This window comes from Melopsittacus undulatus, chromosome 4 (assembly GCF_012275295.1).
Source record: "Melopsittacus undulatus isolate bMelUnd1 chromosome 4, bMelUnd1.mat.Z, whole genome shotgun sequence".
Taxonomy (NCBI): domain Eukaryota; kingdom Metazoa; phylum Chordata; class Aves; order Psittaciformes; family Psittaculidae; genus Melopsittacus; species Melopsittacus undulatus.
This window is the reverse complement of record NC_047530.1, coordinates 103666229-103680738: the sequence shown is the minus strand read 5'-3', so window position 1 is coordinate 103680738 and position 14510 is coordinate 103666229. Positions and strand designations below refer to the sequence as shown.

Genomic DNA, 14510 nt, shown 5'->3' with positions numbered 1-14510 from the left:
GGCAAGCAGTGTGCAGTCCTGCCATGCCTGCTGGCTTCCCCTGTTTCCCAGTAGTGAAATTCCATGCATTTCTTGCATCCCAGCTGCATATAGAAGCCAGCTCTCTGAAGATGTGATGGCAGTTATTTTGTATTGAGAAATGGGAGAACTTGTGCTGTTGATCTCACTGAAGGGGAGGGTTGAGTGGTTTTAGCCATTAAATATGAGACCACAGAGTTCATGGGTTCAGGCAGCAGTAGAGGCAGTTAAGCTGTCTCACCATCTGAAATAGCAAGTGGTGTGGGCCAAACCCCCAGTTTTGAGTAGGGGAGATCCAATCAATTTTATTTATTGGCAGATAATAAACTTTTAATTACTGATTCTGGTGTTGATAATGAAAGCAAGCAAAGACCCACGTGCAGAAACACACAGCTCCTCTGGACACTTCTTCCCCTTCTGGTTTCCAGTCCCCATGCCACACATTACACTCCATACCTTTGTGAGGTGAGGGCAGTGCAGGAGACTGGGCTCGATGCATCATTGTTCCTTTCATTTTTGTTGCTCTGTTTTTCTTCCTGTGTTATTTCACTGTGGGTTCCTCTGCTTGCCGCAGTCCTTTTAGATTTCTACCTCCTCTAGAGCCTTCTCTGTCCCTGCTTGGGGCAGCTTGCTTTCCTTACCAGTTCTCCTGCACTGGCATCATTTTTGTTTCTCTTACGTGTGCTTTGATGTCTCTCTTGCCCTAGCATTGTCTCCTCTGTGTTTCAGCATCCCTAGTGCTCTGTCATCTGGCTTGTCTCCTGCTGAGGGTCTCTCCTTTTAATGTCCTTTCCTTCTTGTTTTTATGTATATGTTTTTGCAGAGGTGCTCTGTGCTTCTCTGGTTTAGTTTTGATGTGCAGGTCTATTTTATCCACTGCGGAGCTGGTTGGAACCATTTGTGATCAGCACAATGTGGTCCATGACAGCCTCCAACCCAAGTCACTGCTGCAGCACCCTCGCTTCCAAAGCCTTGCTGGTTATGTTGAATAACAAATGAGTAGAGAGCAAATTATATGTTTGGTTTTCTCGGACAAGAATTCAAAAGGCAAGACTTTCAAAGATGGAATCTTGGCATAGTGAAATCCTGCGTGTTTAAAATACATTAAGCTTGGGCAAAGGAATATTTTTCCAGAGGGAGGGTGGGATGCTTGGTAGGAAAGAACTTGCAAGTTAGGATGATAATTTGGCCTGATGCTATAGGAGAGTCAATTCCTTTTGTGGAAAAATTAATGCATACCAGGGGGAAAGACCAAGTTGCACTAATCAAAATGTGCTGTGCCCTTTGGATGGGAGAAGTTGGAGAACCGGATTTTGTTATTTCTGGGGGCAATCTATAACTAATTTAAAAAGGATTATTTATAACAAGAGTTGGTTTTCCACCTAGAGAGCAGTCGGTATCCCCAAAAGGATGATTAATCCTTTCCTTCACTGAGCCTGGATAGCTTTCAGGCTCACAAGAGATCTGGCTGAGGAGAACACTTAGGCATTGTCTTAAGCCTGTTCTCTTCAGCAAAGTATCTTGTTGAGTCTAATTGAATCACTGGGATTTAAAGCTAAGTAAGCGCTTCAGTGTTGCTCAAAGCCTGACTCCGCTTTTGGAGGCTTTGTGAAGTTTTTGCAGTAGTGTCAGGTATTTGGTTAATGGCAGTCATTTTCAGCTGTATGTTAGCTGTGAGAAGAGATATGTAAGAGACATGTTTTGTATGAGACAACAATGAGAGAAATAATACTTTTATATAGGTTTATCATGATGTGCTGTATACCAGGAATGCTAGATGCCTTGTGTAGCCCAACTGTGCATGTTATATAGAATCATAGAATAGTTAGGGTCGGAAAGGACCTTAAGATATGTTGTTATATTCCATATAGACAGGACAAAAAGAAGAGAAAAGCTGAGAAAACACCTCAAAGCTGCAAACTAAGGAATAACTGTTAAAATAAGGGTCACGCCAAGTAACGCCAGCTGTTCAGAAGTGAAATGCTGTTGCATTTGTGCTGAATGAGAGTCTAATGGGCAAGGTTCTGTAAACAGTGTCAGTGGGATAGCTCCCTAATTCCCAGTGCTGCGTGCACCAGTCTGAGACCACAGATGTTAGTGTAATCTACATGGCAGCATTGTGGAGCTCTATATTAGTTCAGGATCTGCTACAAAAGCAGGATCTTAATATGACACCAACTTAAAGAAGTGATCCAAATATAAACACAACCTTGCAGAGCAGTTAGGGTTATCTTTTATTGCTGCTGGCGCAAACAAGGGTCAATAAATGGCTTCTTTGTTCAAAGAAGCAGTTTCATTTGTATTTTACTTTTTCCTCCAAAGGCACCTCAGAAAGGGATTTGATGTATTTGAGACTGTCAGCTTGCTATCCAGCACTTGATGTGCTAGCCCAAGAGCGGGCTATGTTCAGGCATGCTGTATTGGACCATCACAGAGGAAGCACTGACCATTTACATATAGTGGTAAAAGTTGATAGCCTTGACTTTTTTCACTGCAAATGTTTGTGAGGTGTAGGTGTCCTATCACTAGTTCTTGGGAAAAGAGACCAGCTACCTCCTCTCTTCATCCTTCTTTCAGATAGTTGTGGGGAGAATCAGTTGTGCTTCTTTCTGGATCTAAACCAGAACAGATGTGGGCCATATTATCCATCTTTGTATGTCTTTCTCTCATAATCCGGCCTTCTTTCCTGCTCTACTCTACATGCTAAGCTCTAACTTACATCCCACCAGCACCCCAATGAAAGGAGTGTGAGTTAACATAGGAAAGAGCTGCTGGTGCCTTGCCCTTTTGTATGAATGCACTGGCCAGGTAATGTTCTCTTACATGTGTTTGTACTGTATATTACCATGATTAGGGCAATGGCTTTTACAGTGCCAAAAGAGATGATGTCCTGAAGTGTCCTGATTGCTGCTGTGGTCCTGTTTGCATCCACAGTTTTCAGTGGCAGATGAATTGGAAGGGGAATAACAATAATAACAATACTTTTCTGGAAAATATCAGAAAACATTTAAAAATGACGACAAGTTAAAGGATGTTTTTTTACGCCTTTTTAAAAAATAGCTACTCTCATTATATGTAGACAGCAAAATTATAAGACAATTTGGCAAACTGTAGGCACAATACAGATACATTTACAGGAAGAGAGAGTTTTAGAATGACTCTTCAGATGTGATTTGAGTGGCAGTAGTATGAGCAAGCTACAGTCTAGGATTTTGCCTCAGGCTTTTTCATGCATGTGTAGGCATGCAGCTCACTAGCATCTCTTTATGGCACTCTCTCCTTCTGGGATACCCTGGAATTCTTGAAGATCTCTATTTGATACCTGTGGGTAGTGGTTGCAGTGATTTCTTTATCTGTCTGTGCCAGCTGGGGGGGTTGATTTCAGTCTCAGTCCCTGTTTGGTCACCTTAGCTGATAGGATTCTTACAGATTTCAGATTCAGGAGCTGAGTCTGCAGATAAGCAAAATGACACTGCCTTTTTTCACCCCTTCCTTTTAATAGGTATTTCAGCCTCCTCAGTGCTCCACTGTGCTGGGCTTTCATGAAGGAGAAATTCCTCAGAGAGTGTATGGGCTATAGACAGACAGGCTTTACAAACCAGGGGTTGCAGACCTGTAAAAGACACAAAGGATAGGAGAAAATTACTTCTTCTCTCTTTCTGAAGAGAGCATGAAGAACTGATAAGCCAGATTTGGTTCTTGAACTTGGTTATGTGGTGTGTGCCTAGCACCTTTCATCTCAGAGCAGCTCTTTCCACAGCTTGTGGTCCTGTGCACTGTACCTACCTGCCTCCTCTGCCCTGTCCCAAGCAGGCGGCTGCCCAGCTGGAGTTGCTTGACAGCAGAGACTGAGGAAATCTTAACATTTAGATCTTCAAGTCTGAAATTCACATCCTGTAAATGAATTTAAGAATTGATGTCCTGAAATTATTCCTGAAAGCAAAGAGTGAGAACATTTAAACCAGTCTAGCAAAAAAAATATGTGATAGTTTCATATTAAATCTGCTTTATTTGTCCTTAATAGTTCAGTCTTCAACCTAGAAAACACAGCAGCTCTTGGCAAGTTAGCCATTCAGAGCATGCTGTCTGTATTAGTCCACTCTTAAAATATAAAGGACAGGTCTGTGAAACCCTGAGAGTCCCCTTGCCTGTGCTGCTATGGGCACAGCATGTTTTCAGTGCTGTGCAAAATAGCCCAGAAGTTGCAGAGCTATAAGCCATAGAAGTTGTATATGCTAGCATAAAGCTTGAAGTTACACCTGCTCCAACATGGATTGACTGGAGCATAACTCCAGGTTTATTGTGAAGGTAAGCATGCCAATGTGGAAATGAAAAAGCTCATGTTTAGAAGAACGATAGCCCATATCTTCCTCCTGTTTAAATGTAGAGGAAGCTGCTTTTGACTTCAGCCTAGAGCAGAGCACAACATAGCATATTCTGCTGACCTCTGCGTTGCAGCATACGCACAGCAAGGTGCTTCCCAGAAGCTTCTTTCTGCCTTCCAATAAAAAGCTGAAGTATTTTCTGGCTTGCAGCAGAGCCAGAGAGTCTTGCCAGCAAGAATCTGCAGCTAAGGCTCACTTAGCTTGGGTCTTTGGTTTCCTAACAGCTCTGTGTCCAGGGAGGGAACCGTCAATAAAGGAGGCTGCAGTATTTATTTCCATCATTTTCTTTAATTCACCAACTGTTATTCTTCAGGTAGTTGCTGTGATTTCCATTTCAGAAGGGGTTGCTATGAGTACTGAGGTCCTTTTTCTGGCTGATGCAGCAAAACCTGTAATTGCTATTAAACCTTTGGACAATGATCTGCTCTACATAAAGCATCACTGGCACAACAGCTTTAAACTTTGGGCAGGGAGTGAATTCCTTCCTTTTGCTCAGAGTGCCTTTGGTTTCTCACATGAACATTGGGTCGTTACTGCTCTTCTCTGGTTCTTTTTAATTGTTTCTTTGCAGATCTGGGATTATTTTGAGATGCTTTGATAAAATACAGTAACAAGGGCTCTTGGGCTAGTAGAGCTGCTTTTGAATTTACCTCAAAATGGTGCAGCTGCAACATGCAATGAAGCCAGCATTGCATGATTCACAAGGGAACGTAAGGGATGGCAAAAATCGTGGTAGCACAGAGCAATACCCCAGTGACAAAGACTGTTTCCTTGTAGAAGAGGGTGCTATTGATTTATATATTCTCTTCCTTCACCCCCCTCATTAAACAATATAATTCAGACTTCCCAGTTGTTCCAGTCAGTGAATGTGGTACTCTGGGTGAGTTGGATGTGTAATGAGACATTGATTTTGTCTTAATAGAAGCCTAAGTGAGCTTAAAGCATTAATTAGTCATTGATTATTCATTTAAGCTGGCCTTATAAGCAGGAGTGGAAGTGTCAGTGTAGCTTGAGAACTGTGTGCTTCTCTGACCAGAGATTTTGTTCATTAATGAAGAAAAACCATGTGTCTGTAGGCAGTGCCCAGCAGCACTGGAAGTCAAAGCTTCTATAAAGCAACCTGGAACTTTGGCAAAGTTTTACTGATGATCTCTTGTGATTAGTCTCTGTAAAATTGTAAAGACTCACTATGACAGCTTAGGCTTCTATAGGTACTGGAACTTTCATAGTTAATCCTGAAATGTGCTGAAGGGCTAAAAACAAGACTAAATGTTCAAAGATGTTGCATCTGTTTGATCCATGTGCTTGCTTCCAGCATCCCTTTGTTCGAGTGCAGACACTGCACTAGTTTATCTAGAGCCCATTGAAGAAACACAGTGCAGTCAGTAGCCTAGGTACATTTGATGGAGTGATACTTGTTTGAAATTAGATCCATTGTGTTAGTAGGCGTTTGCACCTTGAGCTAGACTGATAGATACGTTATATTTAATCCTATGCAAAAGGATCCATGCACTTTGTTATGGTGCTTGGGGCTACACTGATAAAATCACAGCTAGTCATCATCTGTATGCAGACGAGTATTGGTTCACATCAGTATAATGGAACTGGGAAATACTTGACTTTTGTTTATATTATACTACCCATGCTGTAAGTTTGTACTTACTGATATGAAGACAGTAGTAAGCCCCAGTACTGAACGAAGACTGTGTTGCTCTGGTTACATCCCTCCCTCAGAAAGTTGATAGTTTGTTCTTTTTAATTTCTTTAATTTGGAAGATAATTGTGGTGTTAATATATTTGGATTTGAAACTTCACTAAAGGCAGTGCAGCTCCTCAAAGCTGGTGTTTGTCCACTTGTGCGCTTCCCAATGAATGCTGCTTCCAGAAATATGGATGATGTGGCATGTGTGACCATCAGGACCACCTTACTGTTATAGCTCCTTTTGTGACTGTTTCTATCCCAGTGCCTGGGATGCTTGTAGCTGTATTTATCCTCACGTAGGGTGAGCCTGACAGCACTGTTACACCTGGTTTGCAATCAGGAACACACGAGACACAAAGAAACTAAAACATTTAGATAACCTAATTTTAAGCTGATGGGTTACAGGCTGAGGAACTTTAGCTGAACTTAGCTGTCTGACTTTTAGAGTTAAGGGCATGCCAGCCAAGGAGCTCGTATATCTGTTGTGGAGCAGGGGTTGGAATCTGGGTTATCCAGATCCAAAATTTATGTCCTGTCACTGGTTGCACTGCCTGGAGTCTGTTATTGTCTTAGTCATGATTTAGAGTGGCCTTATTGCACTTGCTGCTAGTGCATGATGCCTGAGAAAGTGTTCTCTAGCATGCAACTGATGTGGGGAGGGTTGGTGCAGGCAGAGCCTGAAATATTTATTGACTCAAGATGTGAAATCCCCATGAGAAGATGAATTTAGCTCCTAGCTCAGGGTTTTCAGACCCAGAGCAGCTCACAATATACGTGTTCAGTAATCAGCTTCATTTAACATGTCAGGCTGGAAATAGTAACTAGCAGTATTTGTATTCATTTAAATGGCTGTAAAGGCAGAACTGGAAGGAAATTGCATCATTAGACCAGTCTTGAAAACATTTATTTATTCTCTAGTAAGGAGCAAGTACTTGTGTTTCAGTTCAACACCAGAAGATCTGGAACCTGGCATGCAGAATGTATTAGGGTACCTTCCACATGTGAGTTTAAGAGAGCAGAATATTGCAGGTACAGATTTCACACTGCACTGTGTAAATCCTAGGGAGCATTTGCCCAAATCCTAGATCCAGTTCCTCATGTGAGCAACTTTAAAAGTCCGTTCTGTTGCCTTTTCTTCACTTGGCATCAGGCCCTTTTCAGGCTGCCTGGATCTGAGAAGGAATTTTCCTCATAATAATTTACTTTGCTAACACTTGTATCTCTGTTAGCCTCTTATTTTCCTTCTTTCTTTCTTTCTCATTACAAAAACTATGTGTTTCCTTGGTTACAAGTTAATAGTTAATAGTCTTGTTTGGAAGAATAACTTCTGCTCCAGAAACAGCATTGCAGTGCAGACTATTAGATGAGGTTCACTCAAGGCAAAGCATTCACTGGGCTCTTATTTAAATGGACCTTCTAATTGGAATACTGACTGGCATTGCCAACTGCATTCTGTTCACCAGTATGAGCTGAATAACTGCTCAAGGGGAATAGCTGAAATGAGCTACCAGAGAGGAGGCATTAAAAACTTTAAGCTTGAGTGGAAGAATTCAGCCTTTTGCTTTGAAGAATGGTGGTGGGGGTGGTAAGAGCCAAATAGCAGCTGCCCTGTTAGTTTGGCTGGTTTTATAGCAGAAATTATTGTTTGGAATATTTGTTATCCTCCATTCTTGATGCTGTTACTGCCCTAATCACATATTGGGCTTTTTTTAATTATTATTCTTGTATTTATATAATGGAGAATGATAGCAGCATTTCTTCACTAAGCCATTTATAGAGTAATATAGAAGGACTTGATGAAGCAATTGGGCTTTTTCCCTAGAAAATCATTGAAGAAGGGGAGGAAAATGTTGTATAAATACAAGCAAGGTACCCATGAGCAGTGATGTGAGGGGGGGAAAAAAGGCATAAACCTGTCTGGGGAGACGTCAGGAATTGATGAGAAGAAAAGAGCTCTAGAAAACACAGAGATTAAATAATAATGAGTCCCAGTGAGGGTGATGTGGGTGTATCAGCACTTTGCAGGCCTGGAAAATCAGAACGAGAATTAGACAAAGACAGAGGCGTTGGTAGAGAGGTATGTTTCTTTGAAATGTTCCAATGAGCATCACTAGTTTGAGTACAGTGTTACAAGGAGGACAACTTGCTACTGCTAGAATGGGATGTGGGAGGGGGATCTGAAGGAACATAGTTTGTTTGGGAACATTCTGAGTAATGTTTTCCACCTCAAACAGTACAGTTGAGATTCAATCTTGCTTTAGCTTATGCCCGAGCATTGCTACTGGGGCCCCAAACTGCCACAAGGCACATCTGAAGGGAAAGTTAAACATCTTTTATGGAAGCCAAATGTGGAGCAATAAAACTTTTATTGCGACAGTGAAATACACAATAAAGCTGACACAGACCTTTCCTGTTCCTATCCAAGCTCTGCTCTGGGCTGTGGGATAGATAATCAATGAGTAGTATCTGGGATTTTGTCTCCCTGACTGTATTTCAGGTGCTTCGGTCACTTCTTTCTACTCATAATATCTCTAATTTGCATACAGAGAGTCTTCTCTGCATGGAGTTTATAATAATACAGAATTAATGGCAGTAGAAACAAATAGCGTTGCCTTCTTTGAGCTTCTGATGTGCTTTCCCTGTGTTAGGTATGTGCTGTAGGAAAATGGGGATGTTTGTAGTTTCTATTTACCATAGTCATTTGCATGCAAAGTCAGGCTGCCTGGTTCATCTGGTTTCCCAAAACATTATTTGGAATTGCTTTCCCTTCATTCCATTTGCTTGGATTGTATCCCTTTTTGTATTAAAATAACCCAGTTCTTGTTGCCTTGTGTGCTCATTGAATGGTTTGCACACACTCATGTTCTTGAAAGAAAAGCCTAGGCATTCTGAACCACTTCATGGCACTGAAACTGAGAGGGGAATTTTTTGCTTGTCTTTCCATGGCAGTCTCAGTGGAAAGAGGCAGCAGTTGATGTGAATGGCTTAAAGTACTGGTTTATGGAAAGGCTATATTTAAAATAGGTGGTGACTCTTTAGATGAGTGTAAAACGTGAACGTTTGGATCATGATGGGAAGTGTCTGAGGGCAGATTTATGTACAGGAGAAAAACCTCTTCTTGTCTGGGTTTAAACTGTATTCTCTTGTTTTGCAGTGGCCCATCCTCAGGAGCCTCACCACCCCTCTGAAAAGCCCGTCATCCACTGCCATAAATGTGGGGAGCCATGTAAAGGGGAAGTACTTCGTGTTCAGGCCAGACACTTTCACATCAAATGCTTCACCTGCAAAGGTAAGACCTTGGTGTTCATCTGTTAGAAATGAGTCTATTTGTGCAAATATACCTTGATCCATGTGACAAGCTCACACTTCCTGCATTCAGCCAATTGCAGGCTATCGTGGTTGCTCAGGATATGAGGGATTTGTGGATGGGGAGGGTAAAGAACAGGGAATAAAGTGGCTGGATGGCACATGTACAAGCAGCAAGTGATTGGCACCACACAGAGCAACTTCAATATGCAAACATCTATAATTAAATTGAATTATAGAAGACATTTGGTTTTATTGGGGGAAGCGGAAAGGAGGTTGCCACCACCATTTGAAAACTCAAAATAGCGCATTCTGCTCTGAATACTTCTGTGTTCGTTCTTTTCCTTTTCTACTATTCATTGGGTACAAGCTACACAATAGATAATTATACCTGAAAGAAATGAACAAAATAATTTCTTAGCTCTTTTTAATATTGTTTCAATTTCCTATGCTTTATGCAGTTCTGTGGACAGTTTCACACATTTCCCAGATAGTGAATTAGGCTGCAATTAGGCTCTGCTTTGGTGACATTTCTTTCTGTTTCTTTGGGAAGCAATAAAACAACTCTATATGTCCAAGATGAAGTGCTTTATGGAGAGTCACAAAACATAGTGATAGGGCAAGGGGTAATGGCTTTAACCCTGCCAGAGGGGAGATTTAGATTAGACATTAGGCAGAAGCTCTTCCCTGTGAGGGTGCTGAGGCACTGGCACAGGGTGCCCAGAGAAACTGTGGCTGCCCCATCCCTGGCAGTGTTCAAGGCCAGGTTGGACACAGGGGCTTGGAGCAGCTGCTCTGGTGGAAGGTGTCCCTGCCTGTGGCAGGGAGTTTTCGACTGGATGAGCTTTAAGGTCCTTTCCAACCCAAACCATTCTGTGGTTCTGTGATAGGAAGAGAGGCCCTACCAGCCTCTCAGAAATCCAGTGTAAATAGATGACTTGATTTTAAATGTTGTATTGTATTCATTTCCTGTTATTTCCATATGTAATGTGAAGGTATGTTTATATTGTGTAGTGTAATGGGTTTTAAAGGAAGATAGCATAAATATAGTTGAGAAACTAGTGTCTTGTGTTTGTTCTAAGTGCTTTTTTGAGGATTTGGATAAATCTGGGTTGGGTTTCTTTTTCAAATGCTTCATATGAGCCTATCGTTAGGGTTACTTATGACAATTGAGCTACTTTTAACTGAATTGATTGCTGAAACTAAGTACCTGTGTTCAGAAAAAACAACCAAAAAAGACCCCTGATGGGTACTGACACCTAAGGAGGAACGTGCAGGGTGGTCACTGAGGACACTGTGCTGGGACAAGGGGGACCCTTACCCATCATGTTAAGAGGGGCACCTTTGGCAAGCGAGCAGTGCAGAGCACTGTTCCAAAAGGGAAAGGAGCAGGAGACGGGGATATCTGCATCAGCTCTGCTGACACTGTGACCCTCGGAAAGAGCTGAGCTGGAGCTATTCAGCTGAGTAGCCCAAAAAATCTTCTTTGCTTGCTTTGCTTGTGGTTGGGTTTTGCCTAAATTGAAGAAATGGTGGTGTGATTGCTCTCATGCATATTTATACATACTTGTGTGTGTATAACTGTATATGTATAGGCACACACTCACTTGCCAGGGGCCTCCATTTGGCTGGGTCTCCACTTTCTGTGTGGGCCTCTGCTCTCTGGGGCTCCCCTCCCATGGCCTGGGATTCTCCAGTTTTCCCACTCCCCATGAGCCTCCCTGACTCTCTAGGACTGCCCATCCATGGGGCCTTATCTTCTGAGCCTCCCCCCCTTGTCTACCTGCCCCTCTTCTGGTCTCCATGCTTTTGGGGCTCCCTGACTCTCTGGGTCTCCCTCTCCATGGGCTGGGATTTCCTGGGACTCCCACTGTAATGTAGCTCTCCCCCTTTCTGGAGTCTTATTTGCTTGGGGGCTCCACTTGTGAGCCCCCCACTCTCTCTGGCCTCCATTGACTCTTGTTCTCAGCCTCTGAGAGTCTCAGCTCTCAATTTTTGGGGGATCCTCAAAGAATTTTGTGCAACCCTGGCTCCCTACAAGCCTCTGCTGTGTGAGCCTCCCACCTTTCTGTTGCCTTCCCATGTGCTTTCAGATGTCCTGCTCTTTTTGGGCTACTCTTCCCCCATTCCCAAATGGACCTCTCACACAAACAGTCATTGGTCTTCTGCTGTGTGAGCCTCTCATTGAGCTGTCCCCATTATCAGCTGCCATTCCCTGTGCTTCTCCCTTCCTTTTGGTCTGGGCCCCATGAGTTTAGGGCCCTCCACTGTGTGACAGTGTGGCTTCTGCCTCTGTGTAGTATCTGCACATCCCAGTTTGAACTGTGGCCAGTGAATCTTAGACATTTTACTCTTTCATTCTGTGCATTATTAATTGCGTTTGCCAGCAAGTGTCATCTTTTTTTGTGTTTACTTGTATAAAAGCAAAGGGGTTTGTATGGGAGGTTGGTTGTTTATTGTTGTCTCATTGAAGTGAATGCAGTTTTCCTTTAAACCGTATAGTTACTTACATTGCATGTTGTCTGACCATATGGTTCATACAAGTGGGACACAGCTGTTCAAGTGGTTTGTTTCCTCTTATTCTAATGGGTTTTTAATTTGACATGACTGTGACTCTACAGGAGATGGAGTTAGACCCCCTTAGTTTATACATTATATTGTTAGCTAGAGGGAACAACTGATATTGGGACCAAAACATATTGGCTGTATCTACAGGTGGCTTGGTTGACATTCTCCTTTCTGTGTACTAAAGTTTGCTCTTGAGACTTCAGCTCATACATCTACAGTGTGAAAGACATGAACAAGCTTATATTTGTCTGACTGTTGTCTTACGTGCTGGAAATGCTTCAGATTTTACTCATGGACTTAGTCTAGTGAAGAGGCGGAAAAGTCTCCATAAAGCTGTCACACGAGTTGTAAGTAGCAGGGTTTCAGTGTGATTCTGTTCTTCCTTTGCTCTGTAGGAGATTCCTTTTCTTACTTTGTATTTCCATCCATGCTCTCAGCTTTGTAGTTACATCATACTGCAAAGTTTATTTTATATGATCGTGACCCTTCTTCCCTAGTTTATGTCAGAGGCACTCCATGACTGCTTGGCATGCACATTGGTGGTGGCTGATGCACTGCAGGAACGTGGTGACTTAAGCCTCCATGCTGCATCAGCCAGCTCAGGACGTGCTCATGCGTCATGTAATGTGATCAGACAATCCCCTCTCCATTTCCATCCATCTCTGGAATCTTTCTTGGAAGAGAATAACTGCTTCCTGACAAAGATGACAGTAAAACCTCCACAGACTGATGTGTTCCAATACCCCCATGATGAGATGCAGTTTGCTGTTGCTCCCTGCCTGTTGAGAGCCATGTGTATACAGCAGGTTTGACCTATCTGCCTGGCAAAGGAGGACTGGGTCTATTTGTGGCTGGAGAGAAGAGCTGATAAACAAAACAAAGAGCTGAAATTGGTGGGGCTTGTCCCCCAGAAGATGAACTCCATCAGGCTCCTGATAGGCAAAGAATCTCACGTAGTCAGCAGCTGACCTGGAGCTAGAGTTAACAAGGGAGTAATGGACAGGGGATGGATAAGAGACATTTAGGAGTGCAGCTCTGCAGTTCAGAGCGCTTGTCTTTGTTTTAGGACTAAGTTACTTCCCTTGCTTAGCACTTACACTGTTGTTGTATGTTACAAATTCAAGTTAATTGGATTCTTTCAATTGTAATAAATAAGCCTTAGTTTCTATTTTACCAGGAGTACCCTACTATTACCATACCAAATTGTTAACAGCAACCAGGCAACAGAGGCAGAAGGCTGAGATGAGAGGAGGGAGGGTTAGATGAGGAGGTTGAAGGGAGAGCACACTGAGATGGAGACCTCATTTTACTTTTTGTCTTTAAAAAGTATTAGCATTAAAAAGAATTAATTAGTGGCTTATTAAAGAAGTAAAAACTTTTTCCTCTAAGCATCAATGTACTGCAAAACTTTCCTGGGAAAATCTAAGACTATTCACTGCAATGTCTGTTACATACATAAATGTGTGTGGGATCAAGCCCTAAATTACAATGTGCATGAGCAGAGACTTTAATATCTCAAATTGTGATCTGATACAAATGATAATTTTCTATCATTGTCAGTTGATTATAGTTCATTTTACCCTCCTGCATGTAGTAGGAGAGGAAGTTTTGAGGCAAGCAAAATTGCTATAATAAGACTATATTATTAAGCCTGTGATTCATAGAATCATAGAATAGTTAGGGTTGAAAAGGACCTTAAGATCATCCAGTTCCAACCCCCCTGCCATGGGCAGGGACACCTCACACTAAACCATATCACCCAAGGCTTCATCCAACCTGGCTTTGAACGCTGCCAGGGATAGAGCATTCACAACCTCCCTGGGCAACCCATTCCTGTGCCTCACCACCCTCACAGTAAAGAATTTCTTCCTTATATCCAATCTAAACTTTCCCTGTTTAAGTTTTAATCCATTATCCCTTGTCCTATCACTACAGTCCCTAATGAAGAGTCCCTCCCCAGCATCCTTATAGGGCCTCTTCAGATACTGGAAGGCTACTATGAGGTCTCCACACAGCCGTCTCTTCTCCAGGCTAAATTCATCTTAGGCTCCTGTTCATTCTCTGGGTGAGAGGGAAATACTGGTTTCAATAGCGTATTGCTTAACAGAACAAGTTTTAAGCTTTCATAGTAACAGTGTAGAAGTTTACATAGCTTGATTTTGGTACATGTGGAGACCGATTGTGTTATCTTACAACGTAACATACTATCTGTGATAGGAGTATTTCACATAGTAGACGGTCTCCCTGTTCTTGATGTTGAATATAAATTGGAAAACATAGTTAGCTTCCATGTGGCAGCCTAAACTAAAAAATTACCTCATGAATAAGCAATCTTGCTATGAGAATATGGATGGTTTCCTAATGTTTTGTAGTCCTCACTGTGCAGCATAAATGTCTGTGATTTGATTAGGCTATGCCAGGTGGAAATGTTTCACTGTGTATGAATGTTTTACATGCTATAGAGATACCAGATATCAAAAGACAATTACCAGCTAATATTCTTGTTAACTGTAAGGCAAAGCCAAGTCTTG

General features: G+C 42.2%; 1 protein-coding gene across 4 annotated transcripts in view; it reads left to right on the top strand.

Moving 5' to 3' along the window:
• The window catches only part of ABLIM1 (actin binding LIM protein 1), a 195758-nt gene that overhangs the window by 80877 nt on the left and 100371 nt on the right, over positions 1-14510 (top strand). For all 4 annotated transcript variants that reach the window (XM_034062655.1, XM_034062657.1, XM_034062656.1 and 1 more), the window contains exon 2: positions 9260-9394. In XM_034062655.1, coding sequence (XP_033918546.1) covers positions 9260-9394 — 135 coding nt within the window. The remainder of the gene's footprint in view (positions 1-9259; positions 9395-14510) is intronic.